The 26,311-nt window shown below is 44.0% G+C and overlaps 1 protein-coding gene across 1 annotated transcript in view; it reads right to left on the reverse strand.

The window, feature by feature from the left end:
* Positions 1-26,311, reverse strand: part of CAPN10 (calpain 10) — a 50,355-nt gene that overhangs the window by 14,337 nt on the left and 9,707 nt on the right. Inside the window, exons 3-8 of the mRNA XM_030216136.1 lie at positions 15,249-15,445; positions 14,636-14,847; positions 13,065-13,206; positions 11,127-11,293; positions 4,690-4,988; positions 2,002-2,204 (exon numbers count right to left, since the gene is read on the reverse strand). Coding sequence (XP_030071996.1) covers positions 2,002-2,204; positions 4,690-4,988; positions 11,127-11,293; positions 13,065-13,206; positions 14,636-14,847; positions 15,249-15,445 — 1,220 coding nt within the window. The remainder of the gene's footprint in view (positions 1-2,001; positions 2,205-4,689; positions 4,989-11,126; positions 11,294-13,064; positions 13,207-14,635; positions 14,848-15,248; positions 15,446-26,311) is intronic.

Raw genomic sequence — 26,311 nt, forward strand, 5'->3', positions numbered from 1 at the left:
AAATGTGAGCTCTCAGGCCTATTGATTGGACACAGTTGAATTGTGATCCACTCCGAACCTATAATAGGTGTTGAGGAGATATAACAGGAACATTGTTTGTGCCAGAAAATTGAAATGAAAAAGCACTTACACAGCCAACAGCCACACGTCTGACTACATAACTGTATTTGGATTGAATTCACACTTAGTTTTTCAGTAGTGGCTCAAGGCCAGTTACATTCAGGTACCGGGGGGGAGGGGGTGAATCCACGGAGGACTTAGATTTGAGACAATGAAGGGTTAAAGTGACTTACCCTACATGAAAAGGAGCTTCAGTGGGATTTGAAGCAAACTTTTCTGGTTCTCAAACTGCTGCACTAACCATTAGACAACTCCTTCAATGTTTTTGTTTTTTTATGGGGCTCAAATGCCCAGTACAAACTCCCCACTTGGAAGTACCCATGAGAAGTTAAAAAACACTTAAGGTGGGATAGCCCTGATGTGCCCCTAGCCCTGCCTCTTTTACTTGCAATGTGTTGGAAAGAGTGTGCAAGAGGCTTTCTCTACAGGTAAACACCCACTTATCCATAAGAACATAAGTGTTGCCATACTGGGACAGACCGAAGGTCCATCAAGCCCAGTATCCTGTTTTCAACCGTGGCCAATCCAGGTCACAATTACCTGGCAAGATCCCCAAACAATATAATATATTTTATGCTGCTTATCCTAGAAATAAGCAGTGGGTTTCCCCAAGTCCATCTGGCTTATTGACTTTTCTTTTAGGAAATTATCCAAACCTTTTTAAAACCCTGCTACGCTAACTGCTTTTACCACATTCTCTATCAAAAAGCAAACAGGAGTAGTACAAATGTGGCAACAAAATTATATAATGACTAAATCTTAGTAACAAAATGTTTTGTGCTTAATACATCAAAGCATGACAAATATATAACACAGAAAGGCATCAGATAGTTATAAAGGTGAGCTATCAGACCTCTTATAGCCCACAACTATTTCAGATCCAAGCTCATTAGAGCATCATCAATTACTTGCCTCAAACGTCTTATTTATTATATTCATTTTTTTCCATTTTCTTTTAATAAAATACAAATGCACGAACAAGCAAAGGAGCTATTGCAGGATCTTTTTTTTTTTTTTTAAACAGCAAAAAACTAACAGTCCAGAGCAAAAGCAAAACAAGTGACTAGTTTATACACATTTTTGGAAAACAGCGCCGTGAGGCTCATTCAAAACACCTGTCGCTTATAGGTCTTCATGACCTGCTTCAGAGGATTAGCGAGCAGTCGCCAAAATAATTAAATATGTCAACAAAATGAAGTTATTGTCAAAAGAACATCATCTGGCAACAAATTCCACAGTTTAATTACACTTCTGAGTGAAGAAATATTTTTTCTGATTTGTTTTAAATTTACTATTTGAGCTTCATTATGTGCCTCCTAGTCCTAGTATTTTTGGAGAGAGCAAACGAACGATTCACGTCTACCCGTTCCACTCCACTCATTATTTTATAGACATCTTCTCCAAGCTGAAGAGCCCTAGATGCTTCAGCCTTTCTTCATAGGGAAGTCGTCCCATCCCCGTTATCATTTTCATCGCCTTTCTCTGTACCTTTTCTGATTCCGCTATATCTTTTTTGAGATGTGGTGACCAGGATTGCACACAGTATTCAAGGTGCAGTCGCACCATAGAGTGATACAAGAGCATTATAACATTATAAATAACATCCTCATTTTTGTTTTCCATTCCTTTCCTAATAATTCTTAACATTCTATTTGCTTTCTTTGCTGCCACTGCACAGTGAGCAGAGGGTTTCAAAATATCATCAATGATGACACCTAGATCCTTTTTTTTCCCCATATGCATCACTTTACACTTGCTCACATTAAATGCCATCTGCCATAGGAAACCTCTTTGACGTAAAAACATTACTCCCAGTCAGACCACAGGATCCCCTCTCATGCATTTTCAGACAGCACATCACCTCCCACTCCTCCTGCTCACCTCAAGGAGACTGTCCCTGTGGAGAAGACACGAAGGAGGAAGTGCCCTTCCACATCCTTCAGGAAGGTGCTGGGAATAACCAGGTAAAATCCAGGTGTAAGGTCACAGCACAGGTGGACTTCTCGGTTATAAGAATGGCAGCTGGTGCTCGCCACAGGGAGTGTTTGGAGGGTCTTCTGCATATTAAATCGCTGCTTCTCTACCTGCAACAGCATTACAGATTATGGAGGGTTCCATCGTTGCTATTGCATATAATCAATGTTAGTCTCGGTCGTGTTTTTTCTTTGTTTTCAAGAGTCTCTTTATTGAAGGATACAAGTACTAAAACGTGAAGTACGACTAAACAAGCAACATGAATCATACAAAGGCAATGCAAAACAAGTTCCTCAACGCAGCAAATGGCACAATTTGGAACCTTGATTTTTGTTTTTACAAATGAAATAAAACAAAATAAAACATGGAAAAAAAATAAGATGATACCTTTTGCATTGGACATAATACATTTCTTGATTAGCTTTCGAAGGTTGCCCTTCTTCGTCAGATCGGAAATAAGCAAATGTGCTAGCTGACAGTGTATATAAGTGAAAACATTCAAGCATTACTATGACAGTAAAATAGATACCATTGGAGATTCTGTATGGAATGTTGCTACTATTTGAGATTCTACATGGAATGTTGCTACTATTGGAGATTCTACATGGAATGTTGCTATTCCACTAGCAACATTCCATGTAGAAGGCTGCGCAGGCTTCTGTTTCTGTGAGTCTGACGTCCTGCACGTACGTGCAGGACGTCAGACTCACAGAAGCAGAAGCCTGCGCGGCCACATTGGTGATCTACAAGGGCCGACTTCTACATGGAATGTTGCGAGTGGAATAGCAACATTCCATGTAGAATCTATAGAAATCAAACAAAATAAAACATGGAAAAGAAAATAAGATGATACCTTTTTTATTGAACATAACTTAATACATTTCTTGATTAGCTTTCGAAGGTTGCCCTTCTTCGTCAGATCGGAAATAAGCAAATGTGCTAGCTGACAGTGTATATAAGTGAAAACATTCAAGCATTACTATGACAGTAAAATAGATACCATTGGCGATTCTACATGGAATGTTGCTACTATTGGAGATTCTACATGGAATGTTGCTACTATTGGAGATTCTACATGGAATGTTGCTATTCCACTAGCAACATTCCATGTAGAAGGCTGCGCAGGCTTCTGTTTCTCTGAGTCTGACGTCCTGCACATACGTGCAGGACGTCAGACTCACAGAAGCAGAAGCCTGCGCGGCCACATTGGTGATCTACAAGGGCCGACTTCTACATGGAATGTTGCGAGTGGAATAGCAACATTCCATGTAGAATCTATAGAAATCAAACAAAATAAAACATGGAAAAGAAAATAAGATGATACCTTTTTTATTGGACATAACTTAATACATTTCTTGATTAGCTTTCGAAGGTTGCCCTTCTTCGTCAGATCGGAAATAAGCAAATGTTGGTAGATGACAGTATATGTAAGTGAAACATCAAAGCATTTCAGTAACAGTCTAACAGGATGAGGGTGGATAGGTGAGAGACAGGAAGAGTTGGGTGGATGAGGGACAGGGAGATATGCATGGAGACAGGAGGGTGCCAAACAAAGCAGTACAATTTTATGGTTTGTAATGGGCTAGAAAACCCAGATCTTTGTTAAGTCCTGTCTGGTGGGTGTCAAAATATTTAATCATTCTGACTTCAAAGGTCTTACGTTCCTCTATTGTTTTAAAGTTCCCTTTTTACAAAAGAAGCCCCCCCCCCCCCCTCCAAAAAACATCCATGCCACCCTCCTTTTGGTTTGTTTTCTTTTATATATTTTTGCTTTTGCATGTTACGATTTCTGTTTTATATTTTTACAGATTTTGTAAGCTGCTATGGGCAGCTTGTTTTTAGTCAAGAGAGTTATCTAGAAACTTGAGACCAATATGCAAAAGCACTTAAAAGTGCTTTTTTATTTCTTTTTAAATTTCTGGTGTCTCATCATAAAACTCCAGCCATTTTATTGCCAAAATGGTCACAATCAAGTGACTGAAAACGAGGAGTGTTTTTGAGCTGGCAAGAAATAAAAACTTACACTTTCTGCTGAACATATAAATTATTCATCTAGGCACCTATAGGTAAACTTAAACATAGGTTTTCACTACTGGTACTTACAATAGATAGTACCACTCGAACTGTTTAACTTTAAATGCATAAGTTATATGTTTAAAGTTGAACGGCAGCTGTGCTTCTCAATACTGACCCAATACATAAACTGCCTAATTCTGGCACTGGAAATATGAACAGAGGGAAAGCCAGTGAACATTACACTACACTATGAATGTTGGATTTCTCAGGCTCTCTCTGTAGCGAGACAGGCCTTACATTTACATAAGAGTCTCGCACACAAACTCCCTAGACAAATCATTCTAGGATTTGCACGCTGGAAAAATGGATCCTGTAAACCTCGGAGTGCTCTGGAATAATCTGCTCCTAATTTGGAACTGTAGTACGTTGAACTATAAAATGAAACAGAAATCCTTTTACCTCCTTTGCTAAGGTTGAGCCTTCAGCAGGAGCTAACCAACAGGCTGAACATATGATTTTTTTCAAAAATAAAGCTAATATGACTGTCTCCTGCAACCATTTTGCCTTCCCCTTGTTTACCTTCCAGATGTGCAGGCCAATAGCTTGGGAAGAATTCCTCTGTTGGTCTGTGGCTGAGGACAGTTGTCCAGGCTCTGTGCAGTGATGCCAACGAACTCTGCCCTTCTGGTCGGTAATTGCCTGAAGTTCCTCAAGCTTGGTATGTTTCTGCAGAAGGGCCACACAGATCTCGCTGTCCTCCGAGACTCTCAGCCAGAACTTAGGGTTATTTGGGAAACTACTGTTGTTACGACAGCCTCCTGCAGACTGACCTTTCACCCAGGATCCAGGGAGCTGTTGCACATGACTCAAGACTTTATCTACAGAAACACAGAAAAATGAAGACAGATGAAGACCACTTGGCCTATCCAGTCTGCCCATCCATACCATCCCTTCTTCTCCCTTACAGATACTTATATACTTGTCCCAAAATTTCTTCAACTCGGATACAGTTTTCATCTCCACCAAAGGCCATTCCACATATTCACCACCCTTTCCTTAGGTTACTCCTCAATCTATCCCCTTTCACCGTCATCCTATGCCCCCTCACTCCAGAGCTTCCTTTCAACTGAAAGAGACTCGCCACCTGTGCATTTATGCCGCATAATGTTTCTATCATATTTCTCTGCTCCCACCTTTCTTCCAAGGTATACATACTGAGATCTTTAAATCTGTCCCCATAGGCTTTACGACAAAGACCACTGACCATTTTAGTAGCCGCCCTCTGGGCTGACTCCATCCTGTTTATATATTTTGAAGGTGCATCTCCAGAATTGTACACAGTACTCTAAATGAGGTCTCAGCAGAGTCTTATACAGGGACATCATCACCTCCTTTTTCCAACTGGCCATTCGTCTCCCTATGCACCCAAGCATCCTTCTAGCTTTTGCCGTCGCCTTTTCTACCTGTTTGGCCACCTTCAGATCATCATATATCATCTCACCCAAGTCCTGCTCCTCTTTAGTGCACAGAAATACTTAACCCCCTAAACTGTACTGCTTCCTTGAGTTTTTGTAGTTCAAATGCATGACCATGCATTTTTTTTAGCAATAGACTCAACGCTGCCAAATTCTGGACCATTCTTCAAGTTTTCCTAGGTCCTTCTTCATGTTATCCACACCGTCTGGAGAGTCTATGTTATTGCAGATTTTGGTATCATCTGCAAAGAAGCAAACCTTACCAGACAGCCCTTCCACAATATTGCTCACAAAAATGTTAAAAAGAACTAACCCAAGAACTGAACCTTAAGTGGTGGAACATGACTGGTAACATCCTTTTCCTCAGAATAAGCTCCATTTACCACTACCTTCTGTTGCCTTTCACTCATCCAGTTCCTAACCAAGCCAGTCACTTTAGGGCCGATAACAAAGGCACTCAGCTTATTTATAAGTTCTCTATGTGGAACTGTGTCAAAGGCTTTGCTAAAATCTAAGTACACTATACAACAATAGTGTAGGGAAATAAAGAACAGCAAAGTGATGACCCTGTGGCTTTGGTGTTAATTCCATTTAATGGTATTATGGGATATCAGAGCAAACAACTCTAGACATTGGGCAGCACCAAGAATGCGACACACAGAGGGTCTGTTGTGTAGAGCTGGATGGTGCAAGGAATGGTCAAAAGGGAACGGTTAGCCATTGCCTGTATGCTTGGGAAGATCACAGAATAATTACTACTCCTCCTCCTCCTCATTTCTATAGCACTACTACTACTATTTTTTAGAGCGCTACCAGGGTTACGCAGCGCTGTACAATCTAACAAAGAAGGACAGTCCCTGCTCAAAGGAGCTTATAATCTAAAGGACAAAAAAGTGCAGTCAATCAAATTGGGGGCAATCTAGATTTCCTAGATAGAGGTACAACGGTTAGGTGCCGAAAGCGACATTGAAGAGGTGGGCTTTGAGCAAGGATTTGAAGATGGGCAGGGAGGGGGCTTGGCGTATGGGCTCAGGGAGTTTATTCCAAGCATAGGGTGAGGCGAGGCAGAAAGGGCGGAGCCTGGAGTTGACGAAGAAAGGTACTGAGAGGAGGGATTTGTATGGGTAGGAGCGTAAGGGGAGATGAGGGTAGAGAGGTAATGAGGGGCTGCAGATTGAGTGCATTTGTAGGTTAGTAGGAGAAGCTTGAACTGTATGCGGTACCTGATTGGAAGCCAGTGAAATGACTTGAGGAGAGGGGTGATATGAGCATATCGGTCCAAGCGGAAGATAAGATGGGCAGCAGAGTTCTGAACGAATTGAAGGGGGGATAGATGGTTAAGTGGGAGGCCAGTGAGGAGTAGGTTGCAGTAGTCAAGGCGAGAGGTGATGAGAGAGTGGATGAGAGTTCGGGTGGTGTGCTCGGACGTACGCAGTGCTGTACACTTGATATGCAGGTACTTTCTCTGTCCTTAGAAAGCTCGCAATCTGTTTTTGTACCTGGGGAAATGGAGGTTACAAGCAGCTGAAGTGGGAATCAAACCCAGGTCGCCAGGCTCAAAGCCTGCCACATTAAACCATTAGGCTAGTCCTCCTCTCCCGAGCACAGAGATACATAGACTGTCATCTTATAAAGAGATGCAACAAACGTATCTCTAACCATAACAGTGGGCAAAGATTGAAAGGTAAGGGTTTCCTTTCTATCACACAATGACCAGATCTGTGAATTCCTTAAGCCACAAGTCTATTTCTCTTCATACGACACAAAGGCCTCTCCTAATCAGAGGCAAAATTTAAATTTTCAACAAAATCATGTGTCAGCCTTGAAGACTAAGAAAAGTGAAAATAAGCCATTTGAGTTGCAAAGACTGCGGATGCTGTGGTCATGAGGGGGATGGACTGCTACACCAGTTTAAACACCACAATGCAATAGTTTATACACCGCAATTACCAGCAAGTAGTGGTCTACTCCCTGAGCCCATACGCCAAGCCCCCTCCCTGCCCATCTTCAAATCCTTGCTCAAAGCCCACCTCTTCAATGTCGCCTTCAGCACCTAACCATCATACCTCTACTCAGGAAACCTAGACTGCCCCAACTTGACATATCGTCCTTTAGATTGTAAGCTCCTTTGAGCAGGGACTGTCCTTCATTGTTAAACTGTACAGCGCTGCGTAACCCGGGCAGCGCTTTAGAAATGTTAAGTAGTAGTAGTAGATACAGCAAGTCTTCAACTAAAAATAACTGGAAACATGACCATTTTGATTCGCACATACCCTTCTTCGCTCCTAAGTGCATGAGAACACATGGACAAATATCTAGCCCGCACAGGAGTACTGATGGCAGGCAAATGTCTTCATAAGGAGAAGGACTGGCTGAAAACCACGGAAGGCAACATGGCGGACGGCGCAGGAACCGCAGTTTCTCAATTCACAACTATCGTGCTCTTGGAGCTTACAGCAGAAATAGCAACGATTTTAGGGCCATGTTTACTAAGCTGCACTGTAGGCATGCAAACCTTTTAGTGTGTCCTAATTTTTAGCACATGCTAATGCTAGAGACACCCATAGGAATATAATGGGTGTCTCCATCATTAGCACACGCTAAAACGTTAGCACGCCTACAGCGAAGTTTAGTAAACAGGGCCCTTAGAGCCTTAACTGGAACATATTTCGGAGCACATGTCACACCTTGAGATGCTTTTGTCAGAGGTTGCTAGTCGCACCTCGGATTTAGAAGCCCGTGTGTCCACTGTGGAGGCCAAAGCAACTTCCTTGAAAGCAGAGGTGGAGGCCATGCAGGTACAGGCTCTCAAACACCATCACCATATAGAGGAACTAGAAAATAGGTCCCGCAGAGATCATTTGAGATTTCTGGGCTTTCCAGAAACCATCCCGGACTCCAGGATTTTACCTGCACTAGAAGAACGGATTGCGAACCAGTTCCTGATGCGTGACGCTATGGGCCCAATGCAACTTGACAGAGCACACCACGTGGGTTGTCATAAGAGTAATTCCACTAGAAATTACATTGCGATCACAAAATTTCACAGCCATCAACATCACTTTGCCTGGAGATGCTGCGTTAATATCGAGCAAAGCGGGATTCATTAACTTATGACACTCTCCCTATAACAATCTTTCAGGACTATTCCACAGACCTGCTTGAAAAACATTGTAAGTTTGGTCCTGTACGTTCAGCACTCGCAGATAAAAATATCCGTTTTATGCTTAATTATCCCACACTGATCAAAATTTACTATGAGAGTAAGTGGAATATGTTGTATTCAGTGGATCAGGCGCAGGAGTTTCTACACATCTCCATCAGGAACATCACCTGATTAACTATAGACTATGGACAGTGATGACTGCTGTAATTTGACTTCTGTAATAATGTGCCCAGTATTCTCTGTTGTATAGTTGGTACTTTTCATATGATAAGAGATACAGGTGCAAAATACTGACTTTACCCTGTTCATTCGGGGAACACTTTTGTTCTATTTGTTAGAATTCTTGATGAGCAGCGACCTTAGTGCGTTGGTCAGAAATAGAGACTGAGACATTAATTTTCTTTATTGTTGGGGTAATGATGAGGGAGGGAGGGTAGGTGGGGGCAGAGGGCAGTTTGAAGGGGACTAAGTTTGAAAAGGGAGATGGGAACAGGGCGTCATGCTCATAAAGGGGGACATGTTTTCAGTGTGAATTAGATCAGCAGTCCACTTGTCCACTAGTTTTATTCAGTGGGAGACTTGGGGTGAAGGCTAGGTGTCCCAGGTGCCCGGATATAAGTTTACAAAACAACAGGCTTTGGGCTTCCTGGAAAGTGCCACGACTGCTCCTCATTGTCACGTTACACCCTGGAATATTGGTGGTATTACTTCTCCTATTAAGTGCATAAAAATTTTGGCAACGCTTACGTGCAAAGAGATGGGCATCACATGTCTTCAACAGACCCGGTTGTCCAATGCTGAACATCAGAAGCTTAAAAGGCAATAGGTGGGGGATGTTTATTATGCATCTTCAGGTGGTCTTAAGGGGGGAGTTGCAGTACTTTTTAATAAACACCTGAGTTATAAGGTGATAGAACTTTTTAAGGATGAGAGGGGTAGATATCTGGTCCCACTCTCTTTGAAGACTCCTTTTATCCTGCACTGCTCAAATGGTTCCTTCCCTATTCCAGCTCACCACTCCTGATTTTGGAGGACTTAAATCTCACCTTGGATCCTTCCCTTGATTGCACTACTGCCCCTACTGCTCATAGGTTCACTCCTACGGGGGAGGGGGGGGTCCTTCAATCTTTTCTCACGACATTAGACTTAGTCGACCCCTGTAGACTCCTACACCCTGAGGAGTGAGCTTACACACAGATCCCGAGCACATATGTCGTCCTGCTTAGACTATTGTCACATCCGTCACTCCCTCCAGCTGCTCCTCCACGGGAAGCAGGAGCCGGCGTCCGCCACGGCGAAGGCTGGCTTTCTTGAGGCCGCGGCGGGGAGCCGGGGCTCGCCGCGGTGATGGCCGCCGAGGCCGGGGGCCGGCGATCGCGGCTGCCGGACTCTCGATCGCCGGCTATGGGGTCTGTGCTTGCGCCAGTGGGGGGAATGGCGCCGAGGCGCGATGGCCGGCGTCTCCTTCACTTTCGGGCGCAGGAACCCGAAGCTCCGCCTCAGAGGAGTTAGATTGGGAGGCCAGTGCTGTAGTCCCGCCTGGGAGGTCGGACAGAGCCAATCAGAAGGGTTCTGTCGGTAACCAGGTTCTGATTGGCCGGCTATGTTTACGGGGGCTGGGCGGTTGAATGCTGATAGTATTTAAGGAGCAGGCCTGAGATAGGACATTGCTTCAGGTTCTGTTTCCCGAGGCCAGTCTCCGTTTGTTCCTGTTCTCAGTTGGTTTCCTTGCTCTACTGGTTTTGACTTTTGGACTGTTCCTGGCTTACTCTGCTAGCTGCCTGCCCTGACCTGTTGCCTGTTTTTGGACGTCTCCATTTTCCATCTGCCCTCTTCTCTCCTGGTTCCAGTCTGGGTCAGTTCGTCAACCCCGCGGTTCCAGAAGTCCCGCTGACCGCCTGCAGCTGGGGGTTCAACCCTTGGTGAACGGCGGTCGCCGTGGGTGAAGACTTGGGGTTGCACGGCTGTTCTTTGAGGTCCTTCGGGGCCTTGTGGGACCTAAGGGCTCACCTTCCTTGCGGACAAGACAACTATATACTGATAAGTCGAATGCTTTTCCCTCCTGTAATGGAAGTTGTCCTGGGCCTGGAAGTGGTGTAAGACCACTCCATGGTCTGGATAGAACTGGAGGCTCTGGAGGCTCCCTCTCACTATAGATCGACCTCAGGATAGCGTTTTCCTGCTTATTTTGCACATCACATGGACTTTCAAAAATATCTCCAGGAGAGAAAGGAGCATTATGTGTCCACTAATTCACAACATGTAGAACAGCCGCAATTGTTCTGGAATATGGTAAAAGCAGTGAAATGGGGGGGGGGGGGGGGGATGTTATTGGTATGTGATTCATCTATATCCATCTAGAATAAAGCACATGCCTGAATGGATGCTTTGAACATGGCCCTCTTTGCTGACTGGATAACTAATAGTGACTTCATCAAACTCCTGCAAAAACTCTGCCTTTTCCATCCAGAATTCTCCTTCCTCAAGCTGGGTAAGAAGTCTGGAAGCAACTGCGGGATCCAGCTTCCTCCACCTGTCGCCACTAAAATAAAAACAAAAAAACAAATCAGAGCTCCACTTTCTCACAAACCTTTTTTTTTTTTTTTTTTTATTTATAACCATTTAAATTTTTACAAGCGATAAAACAACTTGCCAGAAATACAGCGAAGTTAATATATAGGAATTAACTTTCTCACAAACCTAATGAAGAATGTATCAGAGGACAACTGCAAGGTAAAGACATTTTCTGTAGAGAAATTCAACCAAGTACTTTAGGATTGTGTAGCTAATAAATATCTAAAATAAACAGAGATACTCTTAAACATCACTGTAACCATTGTTCCTTCTTGGGTCTCTTTCTATACCTGAGCATAGAATTGACATAAGAAGGTACACGGAAGCCTGTCCTCTGCTAATGAAAGAGAAATTATTATTAGAGCTCTGCAAAATCATGGGTTGGCATTGAGGACTGGAGGCACAGTCATAAGTACATAAGTAATGCCACACTGGGAAAAGACCAAAGGTCCATCGAGCCCAGCATCCTGTCCAAGGGCACCTGGCAAGCTTCCCAAATGTACAAACATTCTATACATGTTATTCCTGGAATTGTGGATTTTTCCCAAGTCCATTTAGTAGTGGTTTATGGACTTGTCCTTTAGGAAACCATCTAACCCCTTTTTAAACTCTGCTAAGCTAACCGCCTTCACCACGTTCTCTGGCAACGAATTCCATGAGACTTAAGGAGTTTGCTGGTATAATATGGAAGAGACAGAATTCCAAATGAAAACTCCTCCAATTAAGAGCCTGGAAGAAAAGAACTGAGACCTTCAGAGCAAAAGAGGGCCATGTCCACTTTTTGCATTTCTAAGCAGAACTTTACCTTTGCTTTTAGAAAAATCATAAGATATTTTTCTGTTTGCCTTTAGTATAGAACAGTTTATTAAAGCCAAAAATAAATGAACATGCTGAATAACAGAGCCAAACATATAGGAACAACTCCTGGACATACAGACACAATCAGATCAGCCAAATAGATGCAAAGATTTTCTTTTACATCAGTGGTTTCCCCCCCCCCCCCCCCCCCCCACACACACACTACTACCCTTTCCCACTACATACCCTAAATATTCAAGATACATGTACCAATTGATAACATTCCCCTCTAGATACCACCTTGTTGTAATCACAAAATCATGCCTTACCTGATAATTTTCTTTCCTTTAGTCACAGCAAATGAATCCATCTTCAAAGAAAAAAAATGATAGAAAAGGAATACTCCCAAAGGGCACACGAAACCATAAACACTCACCTTACGACAAACTTTCAGTAAAATGAAAAAGCAATGCTTGAATTGGCTTTAATGTGTCAGCAATCTACACTTTTTCTAAAAGTGAAGATAAAGTTCTGCTTAGAAATGCAAAATGTGAACATGGATCACTTTTGCTCTGAAGGGCTCAATTAAGGAGAAAGAAGGGGACCATATCAGGACCTCCAAGTTTCCTAGTTCTAGAAGAAAGACATTTTGGCTAGTTCTAGTTTTGAACTTATAATACCACACTATTTTGGGATTTAACTTCTACTTTTCACACATAGAAGTCAGTGTTGGTTATCCATTAATTCTGCTACCATGCTGAGGGGAGAGGAAGGGAATCACTGTTCCTTCTGGGCTACTACAGTATCTAGTATTTCACCTTTCCAGCTCCGCCATCTATGCCTCAGTGACTCACCCTTCCTGCACAATAACCCTCTTCTGAATACCATGACTCAATAACCCCTCCAAGAGATGGCTTCCCTCTGTGCCACCTGTGACTCACCCATCCTGCCAGTGTCCTTTCCAACAACGCCTCCCCCAGGGATTTCGTATACGGAGCAATAACAACTCTGTACCAGAGACGTGACCCAGATCTTGAATGTCTATGATGACGAAGGCGTGGAACTCTCCCAGTTCACTGGCTCCTGCATAGAAAATAGAAGTGTCTGAACAAGATTTGCACTGGAAAAGGCCAGACACTGCCTCTGAGAGAACTAAAGGACAGTTGAACTTAAGCTCAGGGATGAGAGATTGACAGTTGCAGGACAGGATAACAGAATACAGATGGGATGGTTTACAGAGGGCATAGAAAAACAGACAAATGTAGATTCTTTAACAAAAAGATGGAAATGGTTATCTCCCCCCCCCCCCTTTTGTCACTGCAAAGTTCTAATGGGAGAAAACTTCTATACACAAAGACATAATAAGGTGACACATCTCATCCACTGGAAACTAGGTAAACATGATAGCACCACAGTTCCACAAAAGCACTGGGATGATGAACCTGACAGAATTATGGAGAAAGAAAAAGTTGTGATCAACTGGGACATTCTCATCCCAACCAATAAAACGTTCAATGCAAAAAAAAAAGGTAAAAAGGAAACACAAGAGAATAGCATCTATTTCAGAGGTTTGGGGGGGGTTGGGTGGGGGTACCCACTGGGAGGAGGAAATACCTTCTAATGCATGTTGGATAGGGCTTTCTTATGCTCTTCCCATTCTCTTTGGTAAACCACTGTGGCCTATTTGTACCTCTGGTGGCATATCAAATTCAAATAAATATACATAAAGGTTTGCTTGCCCTGGATTGTTTCGCTCATCCCTCTTCCTGCTGCTCAGCCTCCCTATCACCCTGACCCAATCCTTCTACCCACCATCAAGCCTCATTCACGGCTACAGCAAGAAAGCTTAATGAAAAGTCCCACAATAAAAGCTCTAATCTCATTGCGAAATTAGTCATGTGGCAGCAGGAGCCGAGGTCTCATTCAGTGTTCACCTGCTTCCAACAGGAGGGTAAAGGGATCAGGTTGAGCTGATAGGGAGGCTGAGCAATGAGGTGTAGAGATTCCGATCTCCACTGTTGAGGGAATGGATATTTCTCTGTTGGTCGATATGACATGATTCTAAACGATGCTATCAATCACACTGGTAATTTTATTAGGTGGCTCACAGTAGCTGGTGGAGGAGGGGGAGGAGAGAACTCCCTGGGGCACTATGTACAGAAACATCGCTTTGCCTTGTACCCTCCAGTACTTAACTTGCCTCTAGTGGGTGAAAAGGAGGAAGGGGAGGTAAGAAAGCAGGGCCAATTTTGGATCAGGGGGGCAGTGGGAGGAAAGGCACTGCTGGAATGGGGATCGATGAGGTTGGGAGCATCCATTCAAAAGTTTGCCCAGGGCCCCATAGTAGAACCAAGACAAACTGAAAATGCTGGCTAGGAGTTCACATTGGCATTTCTACTGCATATCTGTATATATCTCCACAGGTACAGAAAGTGAAAGAAAAAAAAAAAACCAGAAATGCTGATGGTTCCTTGTAGTGGATGATCAAAAGTTGTGTCATGCCTGTTGTTACCTTCTTTGGAGCTGAGGACAGAACAGCTTATAACACATCGATCTTTCAGATTCATCAGTTTCTCAAATACCATCTTTTCTGGAATAGTTCTTTGGCTTTCAGAGCTTTCGGTATGGTCTCTCAGGGTCCATCTTTCAGCAAGGCCTCCTGTCAAATCAACCAACGCGTGTTCCACCTGTCCTGCCCACAGCTGCTCATATGTCCCATGCAGCCTGTCAGAATAAAGCACAACTCAATCAAGACTTTTCCAAGCTGAGGGCACAGGGTACAAAGGAACCACAGGGCCAGCAAGCGACAAAAAGCTGCACAGCCTAGCGTAACAGTCTGGATTTACAACACCCAGGAATATAGTCAAAGAAGCAGATTTTTAGTTTTTTTTTGAGAAAATATTCAAGACCTGGGAAAACGTGACCATGGGCAAACAAAGCAGCTTCCACCCTTTAGGCTCTGAAAAAATTGGCATTCACCCCCTTGCTTAGAAAATCTCTGCCCCAGGAAAACGCATCCATTACCCCTTTGCTTTGGAAGTGTCTACACCAGAAGGAAGTGCTCTGCATCCTTGACTTCAAAATTAAAGCAGTATCCCAGACCACCAAACTTAAACAGTACATACTTTGCGTAAGCCTTCTCCAGTAGCGGAAGCCAAAAGACATCCTGGGACTGGCACCGAGAAAAGCACAGTCTCCCACCAATGCATGGTAAATAATCATCAACAGTGATCTCCAACCACTGGCCAAACTGCCAAATCCGACAGGTAAAGGAACCTCTGTATCCAATCTCTGTCCAGCAGGGCTGCCCTGAGGGTATTACCTAGACAAAGAAGAAAGCCAATTATTTTAATTTAAATCTTCTTTTATTAATTAAACAGGTACAACATTTTGGTTCAAAACAACCAGGTAGAACTTGGAACAATTTTCGATATAACAATGCACCTTATCATTTCAGCAAAGTTTTATACAAAACAGTTCCTCTTTTTCCTCCCCTCCCCCCCCCCCAAAATCCGCCACCCCCTCACCCCCCCCCCCCCCCCCCAGGAAAAGAAAAGTAAAAAAAAAACAAAAACTTTTTAATATATATATATATTTCTTGACATCCTTCATAATCTATTTAACATGAAACTGCGTGCCCTCGGTGATAGCGATTGGATATAACCGTCCCATATAGAAAGCCAATTATTTTAATTAATGTCCCCAAAACAAAAGTACTGGTAGTGGTGTTTTCCTATTTGAAATCTGAGATATTTCCTGTGACTGGAAAGTATTGAAATGTAGGTCTAGGCATCCTTTGAGTCCACAGAGCACAGCCAATCTCGTTCCTGAATCATGGGTTGAAGGATGCTCAGGGAAATCATTCTAAACGTTTCTTTGACCAGGAATTTATTCAGGGCCCTTAGGTCTAGGATGAGACAAAATCCTCACATTTTCTTGGACACAAGGAAGTACCTGGAATAGAATCCCTTCTTCCCCTGGTGGCACGAGTTTGACCACATTGGTCTGCAGAAGGGCAGAGATTTCCTCTACAAGTACCTGCTTGTTCTGAAAGCTGATGTAAGATGCTCGGTGGGCAATTTGGTAGTCTCTGATGCCAAGACGGACTATTTGAATACCCACTGGTCAGAGGTTATAGGGGCCCACCTTTGATGGAAAAACTTAGCCTCCTCCCTGCCAGTAGGCCGTCCAGGACAGTTATTTGTACTGCCACTTTGTTCTCCTGGAGCCAGTCAAAAGTTCATCCCCTGCTTTGACTGGACAGCCTGTTGGGGCTTCTAAGGTTGGAACTGATGAGGCTAAGAATGTTGGGCCAGGGGGTTCTGGGCAGAGTGGGAAGGGGGTGGAAGCCTATGCCTTTGAGAGTAGTAGGGTCGCTGTCTAGGCCCACTCGTAAACCTCCTAGAAGAAGAGGCTGAGGTATGTTTTCTGATCAGGTCAGCAACCTCTTCCACCTTGTCCCCCCAAAATTGTCTCCGCAGCAAGGTACATCTGCCAACTTCTCGACAGAGACACGCAGCCATTAGAGTCTGCGCATCCCAAAACCCATGGCGGAGGGTCTAGATGCAATATCAAATGATTCGTAAACACCCCTGGCCATATACTTCTTACATTCCAGCTGCATTTTGGCCAACTGGAATAAATCTGTGGCCTGCTCCTGAGGGAGACAATCTGCAAGATTTGAAGTAAAGGTTGTATAGAGCTGGTATGACTAGATGTGTGCAATAAGCATCAAGGCCTGAAAACTCTTGCTCCCAAACAAATCTAGTGTCCAAGCCTCTCTACCTGGGGGAGCCGAGGCACAAGTCCTGGAACTCCTGGCTTGTTTGAGGGAGGATTTGACAACCAAAAAGTGGTGAGGCAGCTGGGCTCTCTCGAATCCAGGAGCCTTCAGGATACGATACTGTGTATCCACTTTCTTTGGTGCAGCCTGCACTGAGAGGAGTGATTCCCAGTTCTTCGTCAGTGCAATCGTCTAAGTCCCTGATGGTGAACCTATGACACGCGTGTCAGCACTGACTCGCGTAGCCATTTTCGATGACACGTGGCGCCGCCGCAGTGTGGTCTGCCCTCCCTCCTCGCTCCCGGAAACTAACCTTAAAGCCTCCTTTCACGTCGCAGCAGCAGGGCAGGCCACTCCTTCCTTCCGTGTCCCGCCCTCGCCTGATGTAACGTCCGCAAGGGCGGAGCACAGAAGGAAGGGGGAGCGGTCTGCCCTGCTGCTGCGACGTGAAAGAAGGCTTTAAGGTTAGTTCCGGGCCCGGTAGCGGGTGGAGGGGGGACCCGGTGACCTCAGGTGGGCAGCGATCTCGGGTAGGGGGGGGCCGGGGGCAGTCCTAGTAGCAGTGATTTTTCTCGAAGTGACACACCACCCGAGTTATGCTCGGTTTTTTGGCGAATTTTGACACACCAAGCTCAAAAGGTTGCCCATCACTGTTCTAAGTAATATCAAATTATCCGTTTTTGGCTTATGCATACATCTATCTATCATTCTATCTATATACATGTACTATTATTATACCATGTTATTAGCTTAGTTTTGTAAGGTGCCCAGGTAGTTGCTTACGCATGACATTGTATTCCTGTGTATTATATTATTTTAGTTATCATTAGTATAATAGTATGAAATATATTTCCTTTTAAAACTGAATACTTTTATAAAACCCTGAACAGGCAAAGCAAAACCCAGATTCCTTACATTGCTTTCCTACTGAGAAGGGGAAAGAAGCTCCATTGTTTAAAAGTCCTACATGCTTGAAGGCAAGTTTCCACTCTCCGCCCCTACCTGGTCAGGAAAAGGCTCTCTTGCATGCATGTCAGAATGCAGGTTTCCCCCCCTCTATTCCTTACATGGTTACGCACTCTCCGTTGGCCGATAGCCAGGATTTCCCTGAATTCCCTGAATTCGCTGAATTGACTCCCTTGAGATCCAATAACGGACGCCAGGCATCCTCCTTCTTTGGTACTACAAAATAGATCGAATAGCACCCTAAGCATCTCTGCGCGGGAGGAACAGGAACCACTGCTCCCAGGGCAAGAAGGCGACGCAATGTGTCTCGAACTGCTGCTTTCTTGATTCTTGAATGACACGGGGACTCCAGAAACCTCTCGGGAGGCGACTCTTCGAATTCCAGCGCATAACCATCTCGAATCACCTCGAGAACCCACTGATCGGACGTGATTTGGACCCAGCTCTGGTAAAACCGACTCAGCCGAGCCCCTACTCGTACCAGAGCCTGGGTCCGCACACCTTCATTGCACATTCCGTCCGGAAGACTGTCCTCTCGAGGCAAAGTCACGCCCTCCGCGACGATTCCCTCGAAAGGACTGGGTGCGCTGAAAAAAACGTCCTCTAAAAGACCCGCTAGTCCGCCCCGGCCTATACCGCCGGGCCTCAGCAAAACGCCCACGAGCAGACACCCCCCTGGTGCCCGACTTGGGACGTAAATCCGGCAGGCGAGGAATCTTAGCATCACTAAGGCCTTTCACCAAATTGTCCAAATCCTCTCCAAAGAGCATGGTTCCCTTAAAGGGAAGAGAGCACAACTTCGCTTTAGAAGCCGCATCCGCGACCCAACCTCTCAGCCATAGGGCCCTACGCTCTCCAACTATCATAGCCATATTCTTGGCCGACGCCCTCAACAAATCATAAAGGGCATCCGACAAGAAAGACGAACCCATCTCTAGCTTGGCTAATTCCTGAACTCCGGAGGCCCCCACCTCCACTGACTCATCCAGGAGTTTCTCGGCCCAGCGAAAACATGCTCGGGCTACCAGGCCCCCACATACAGAGGCCTGGAGCGCGAGCGCCGACAAATCAAAACTACGCTTAAGGAAGGCATCAACCCTCCTATCCTGGGGGTCGCGGAGAGCGGCTCCGCCGTCTACCGGGATAGCCGTCGCTCTAGTCACTGCTGTAACCACTGCATCTACCGTAGGGGCCTTCAAGGAATCTTTGTCCTGCTGAGGAAGAGGATAGAGCCGCGCCATTGCCTTAGAGACCTTGCATGGAGCATCCGGTGACTTCCACTCCTGGGAAATCATCTCCCGGAGGTCCTTGTTCATAGGAAAGGACCGCGCCTTACTGTGAATACCCTTTACCAAAGGGTCCTGTCCAGATTCGCCCACGGGCACCTCAGGCTCAAACTTAAGTGTCACCGTGACCTGGTCTATGAGTTCCGCAAGCTCATCCCTATGGAAGATTCTGACCACAGAGGGGTCCTCACCAGGTAAGGCATCAATAAGGTTAAGAGAGTCTTCAAACCCCTCTACTTCCTCCTCAATGCCTATTGGGTCATCCGAACCCAGCTGAGACAAACAGTCCCCATCTTCTGACCATTCCAACCTTGGTCTTTTAGTCAGCATAGAGCCATGACCCTCCTCCACCTGAGGAGGCCCGGCCTTCCAGGCTTGGAACAGGGTCCACACAAAATCTGGCGGAAAACCAACACTACCTGAGCCCTCCGAGGGAACTTTCTGCCCTAAACCGGAGGAAGCTGGCCCCACACTCGGCGCCTCAACGGATCGCGCCTGATTCAAAATGGCGGCCGTTCCCGCCGAAACTGCACCCGCCGACATCGCGCCTGCCTGCGATCCTGCTGACACCAACACCGGCGATCCCGTCGGAACTTCCGCGGCCAACACGGGGGGAGCCGAAATCGCCTGTTTAGGCTCACCACAGAGGCGACACTGACCGCCCGCCGTCTCCAACCCCCGCCGCGAACAGGCGCGACATCGAAGCAGCTTGCCGGCCATAATAACACACACACACAGTCCGCCTTCGCGCCAAAGGAGAAATTAGATCTTACCTGCTAATTTCCTTTCCTTTAGTCCCTCCGGTAGGCGAGCACAACCCATCAGTCCAATCCTGGTCCGGTCCGGAGGGACGCTAAGGAATATTCTGTTAAGCAACTTCGCACTGCTCTCCCGTCTAGTGCAGGGAACCGAACTCCCCTTCCGTTCCGCACTAAATAAATAATAAAAGGCTCTTAAAGGCCCAGAACACTGCTGGCAGCTGAAAATTGTGAGGCACTCAAGGCTCCAGTACAGAGAAAGCAGCCGAGGCACAGAGCTGCCACTTAATCAGAGATGGAGAGCAGCTTAGGGGGAGGGACCTGCAACACAGGTGTAACACCCCAGGGGAAACACTGGGCCCCACCGGACCCAGGGCCCCGAAGCACACTTTACTTCTTCTTTTTTTTTTTTTTTAATTATCCACGTACAGGGAGACACAGAATGAACCAAATTGGAACAAACACCCAATTCTTACTTCCTATGAGGAAAACTACCTCACCAGACCAGTGAAGACTGCACAGGCTGTCCTTCTACCTCTGCTGAGAAAATACTGGCTAGTGGGTGTACTGCACAGGTTATATATACAGTATCCAAAGCTCAGTGTTTTCTCAGTCTCCCTCTGCTGGTAGGAGTGCATAACCCACGCGTCTTGACCGGTCTGGAGGGTCGCTGAGGAATGCAGGTTTCCCCCCCTCTATTCCTTACATGGTTACGCACTCTCCGTTGGCCGATAGCCAGGATTTCCCTATCGGCTAATTGCCAACCTAGAAAATTAGAACTGAAGGTATATCTTACTGAAGAGACGACTAGACGAATTTCATATTTAATATAAAAAGTTTACTCATTTGTTTAGTTTACAAACTGATTACCATCAATAGGGGTAGTCAGGAAGCATTTCTGTACTCAAAGCATATCTACACACACAAGCAATATACAGCAAGCTTAAGGCAAATCAAAAAATGCTATATACAGACAAAGAAAAATTCAAAATGCTTATACCTCTTTGTTCTACCTTGCTTATATAGTTTTATAAATCCTGACATCACGTGCATGCTGCAGGCAAGCTGTACCATACCATAAATCCTTTAACTTAAAGCAGAACATATGCTGCATCTGGTTCCCATTATCCCTTTTCTTTTTCTCTTATAGACAGTCAGGCGCCTTTTGCCCGTTTTGCAGCACATTCAAGACATGGGGGGGAGGTTGCATTAATCACTGTCAGCACTTCCTGCTGCTGTGAACTTCTCTTCACGTTATATTTCTTACAATCCTCCCTTGTGAGATCTGACTTGTCAGATCTCACACTTTCTTATGTGCGTGCAAGTATTCTTTTGGGTCTGGTACTGGCTTCCTTTTGTCTGCGAGATTAGAAAATAGGACATTCATATACATACCTCCTCTAATCCACCCCCTCATTATTTATGGCATGCTATGCCTGCAAGCTCTGTCTTTTCATCATCTTTACCATACGTCTTTCAATATTTTCTTCTGACATATTAAAGTTCTATTCATTCTTGATTTCAGTTACCATTATCATTTTAAAAGCATCCTGGCACATCTTTGCAAACATGCTAATACATGTTGCATTAAACAGATTCAATTGTACTAGGGTACAAAATTTATATCTCTTGAGGTATATAATTTATAGGACAGTGAGCTTCATCACAGGGGAATACACTGTCATTCATTCTTACTTTTCATTAGCTGATGTGGCATTAAAAATTACACAAATTAAAAGCATAACATTCATTGAATCAGTTGTTACAACATTCTGCATGTAAGTGCACTTTATCGGGGGAATGTGTTCAGTTGTCATACTATTAATCAGACACCAACATGATGTCTGTGGGTACTTGTCCATAAGCAAGGCTTGCTTATAAATAGTCTCATTTGTCCAATGAAGGTTTCCACCATCCCTTACACAAGTATTATTGGGATAACAGACATGATTTTATCATTGTAGTCCCATATATCATAGCTGGCAAGGACAAGGATGATGTCAGTCAGTGGGCACATATGATACAATCAGTCAAATTCAACATCTTGGCCGCTGCAACAAGTCTATTATCATATGTGTTCATTGTCCATTAACAAACAACAACAGTCCAATACCATCACGTTTATTCTTCGTCCACTTCAATATTATTAGTTCGTCGAATATCTGATAAATGTATCCAAGAAGTATGACCTTCCAGACGGGCAGCGGTCTGAGTAAGGGCTGTGATAGCAAAAGGTCCTACATACACAGGATCCTTCCATGTTTTATGTGTAAAGTTCTTTCGCAGTACTAGATCACCTACTTTAAAAGCACAAACATCATTAGTAATCCCTGCCTGTGATGCTACATTTGTTCGGATCATATCACTTGTCAGGTTCAACATCGGTTGTAGCTTTTGCCAGTACTGAGTTGTATTATCAGTACTTGCTGTCTGCATCGGGAAGAAATGACGTCCTGTCTGAATTTGGAATGGGGACAATTTTGTACGCCCATTAGGTTGGGCCCTTATTGTCATTAATGCTAATGGCAATACATCAAGCCATGTATATAATTTTCCCACCATTTCTTTATTGAAAGATTTTAGTAAGACTCTCAACTTTGTTTTTAAAATGCCATTGTAGCGCTCCACCAAACCATTGGAGGTGGGGCGATACACTGATACTTTCCTGTGTGTTAAACCCATAATCGTTTCCATTTCTTTCAAAACACTGTTATTAAAATGTGTCCCGTTATCAGAAATTATTCTAGACGGACACCCATGGCTTGGCATAATATGAGTTATCAGGCATTGTACCACCTCATGTGCTGTCTCCCTTTTACATGGAAATGCTTCTATCCACTTTGAGAAAGCATCCACCCAAACTAGCAAATATCTTTTTCCCTGCACTGGAACAATCATATCGGTAAAATCAATATACCATTCTTTTGCTGGGCCTTCTGGTATTGGAAGTGTCCCAGGTGATATTTTAGGACCTCGTTTAGGTATGTTAATATTGCATACCATGCAATTCTGCACAACCTGTTGAACCAAGTTATCAATTTTTAAAGTCCAAAATCTTTGCTCAAATTGTTGCCTCATTGTTTCCTTATTCCAATGCATGGTTGTATGCCACCCAGTCAATACCTTAATCGCCTGGCTCATTGGCATACAAGGTAATCCTTCTTCCTCATTAAACCATTCACTTCCCAATTTCATACATCCTCTCTTCAACCATTTTTCACTTTCCTGTCCCTCTGGCTGCCACATTTCAATCTTATCTACATTCGTAAGTGGCCCTTCCTATGTCTGTCTAGTATTATACAAAATCTTTTCACTTTGCTTAACCACCTCCGTTGCTGCTGCATCAGCCATTGCATTACCTAGTGCTTCAAAGGTTGGCCTTTCAGTGTGGGCCGGGGTCCACACAACTGCAGTTTTTCTACCTTCACGTTCCCTTTTTGCCAAAATTTCAAACAGCAATTTCCAATATGTGTAATGTTGTAGATTTTTACCTGCACTGGTTATCATCCCCCTACGTTGCCATTTTAATATATGATACTGTAGTGAACTTGCAACGTAACCACTATCAGTATATATAGTGACATTTTGAGTCATATCAGTGTGTTGTAAGGCCGTAATAAAGGCTAAAAGTTCAGCATGCTGTGCAGTATGATCAGGAGGGGTTTTATATTGTACTTGCATTATCTTTCTTAGATTCTCATCTACCTGCACGCAGGCAAAGCCTGCAACAGTCCTTTCACAAGCTCCATCTGTAAACCATATTAACCCATCAGATAAGGGTTCAAAAGTAAGACAGTGAAATGTAGGGATTTCTATAGTATCAATCTCAATCTCTTGATCAACAGGAAAAAGCAGATCTATCTTATTTCTCTGTTCTTTAGTTAATGGTATTATTCTTATATCTTGTCCTAAAAGTACTGCTTGATATTTTCCAAATCTAGTGGCTGTCAATGCCGTCTGGCTAGGGCTCAACAGCGTTTTAATCGTGTGGTTAGTATGTATTACAATAGGAACAAAAGGCATTTGTGCTCTCCATTTGCCTACTGCAGCCACTATAGCTGTCAGTAACTTTGGTATTTCTTTCATTCCTTTTTCCACATGATTAAAAGAGCCTGACAAAAAAGCTACTGGTGCATTTACTTCATTATTTTGATTAATCATAGCTGCCCAACTGTTTCCCATGTCTTTTACCCACAAATGCACAGGTGATTGTATATCTATTACTGCTAAAGGTCCTGGAGATAACAAATCCCTCACAATCTTAGCCAGTACCATCTTATCCTGTTCTTCCAATACAATCAGAGTATTCTTTGGTGTAGCTGCGGGCAGTTTCAAATGTTTATAAAGTCTCATTACTTTTTGTGTATAATTTGGTATCCATTGTCTGCAGTAATTTAACATTCCCAAAACAGCACGTAACTGGGTAACTGTTTGCGGTACCGGAGTCTCATTTAAAATAGATATAACTTCCGGTATAATGACCTTATGTTCTGCTGACACATTTTGTCCTAAAAAGGTGACAGTAGACTGAGCTATAACACATTTTTCCTTGTTACATTTATATCCTAACTCTCCTAATAACAAAAATAATTTTCTAGTCCATTCTAGACATTCTGTTTCAGTCTCAGCAGACAGTAGAATATCATCTACATAGACAAACAATGACATTGTGTCAGGCAAGTGACTCCTGAAATCCTTTAAATCCATCATTAGTTGTTTTGAGAATACCGATGGACTATCAGTAAAGCCTTGAGGCATCCTAGTCCACCTGTATGCCTCATTCTGTACTATAAATGACGTCAAATCCCTAGACTCTGGATGAAGAGGTATTGAAAAGAATGCATTAGACAAGTCAATAACAGTGTTATATGCATATATATTCTGGGTATGCAAAAGAGTAGCAGGATTTGCACAAATCAGAAATTGATTTCTTGTAATCTCATTTAGCTCTCTTAAATCATGTACTATCCTTACATTGTTTTCCCCTTTCGGGACCGGAAACAATGGGGTATTGTACGGGGATACTGAAGGTTCAATAATACCACATTTCAATAATTTACCAATGTGTTCCAGGGTTTTGGATACTAATTTAGGTCGTATGGGGTAAGGGTCTTGCTTCGGCCCCTTTGCCCCTTCTATTAATTCTATCTTATGGGGTTTTGCATTTACGGCTAGTCCATATGGTGAATCACTTGTACTCCAAATATGTTGTGGTAATTCTTCCATAACCCTTACTTTATTTTCATTATTCAACTGTTGAACCATGGTGAGCAAGCTTGGTATTTCTTTATTTCCAAAATCTAAACACAGTCCTAATTGAGACAACAAGTCTCTACCACACAAATTTACTGGGCAATCAGGTGCCACTAAAAAGGGTACCACAGCCTCCCTTGAACCGTGCGGTTGGCATTCCAGTCGCACCAGAGTGGGTTCTGTTAGCCTTTTTCTTTGTTCTATCCCCGTAAATCCCACTGTTGTTCTATACTGATTTGAAAGCTTAACTCCCAGTGGTTTTGCACATAACACAGAGGTACTCGCCCCTGTATCTATCAAAAATCTCACAGGAGTTCCATATTTTCCAATTGTCAATGTAATAAAGGGCTCCCTTGTGTCTAACCTGAAAATCATTCCCTCCTCCTGACACTGGTCTGCTTCCAGTCAATAGCATTGGTCTGGAATATTCTGCCAAGTTGGAAAGGCATTCACAGTACCCTGTCTCTGTACTGCCGCTCCTGGTCCCTGTGATTGCGTTGCCGGCTGCTGTATTGCAGTCTGCGGGGCACTCGCAGGTATCCCTACTTGTGGCATTAATCCTTGCTGTGTCTGCATTTGTACTTGGGGCATTCCTGCATTCTGATAACATTCTGAAGCATAGTGACCAAATTGATTACAGCCCCAACATTGTACATGCGTCCTTCTATTAGGTGATGGTCCTGATCCTTGCATCCCTCGACCTCTACCCCTGCCTCTAACCATGCCTCGTCCCCTTGGTTGGTACGGCCGGCTATATCCCGGTTGTACATAGTAAATGACCTGTGGAGGTGAGGCAGAGGGCATTACCATTGTTTCCTGTTTTTTGTTTCTATCCTGTTCCTTGCTTTCCAAATCCTTTAACTGCATAGTCATTAACTTAGAAGTTAATTTAGCCTGTTCTTTCTGTGGGGTCTCTATCAGTTTACGATGCACATTACTAAAATGCATCAATGTCTCTCTTATTTCTGGCCATGGCTTTGAGGACAGGGCAATGACAGCATCTAAATTCTTACGCATATTATCAGGCAGTGTGGACATGAATAGGTGTAAAAATACTGCTACATTATGATCCACATCTGCATCTTGCCCTGTTTGAGCCTTATACAAATTTATACATTTTGTCAAATGTGCCGAAAAATCAG

Source organism: Microcaecilia unicolor, chromosome 10 (assembly GCF_901765095.1).
Source record: "Microcaecilia unicolor chromosome 10, aMicUni1.1, whole genome shotgun sequence".
Classification (NCBI taxonomy): Eukaryota; Metazoa; Chordata; class Amphibia; order Gymnophiona; family Siphonopidae; genus Microcaecilia; species Microcaecilia unicolor.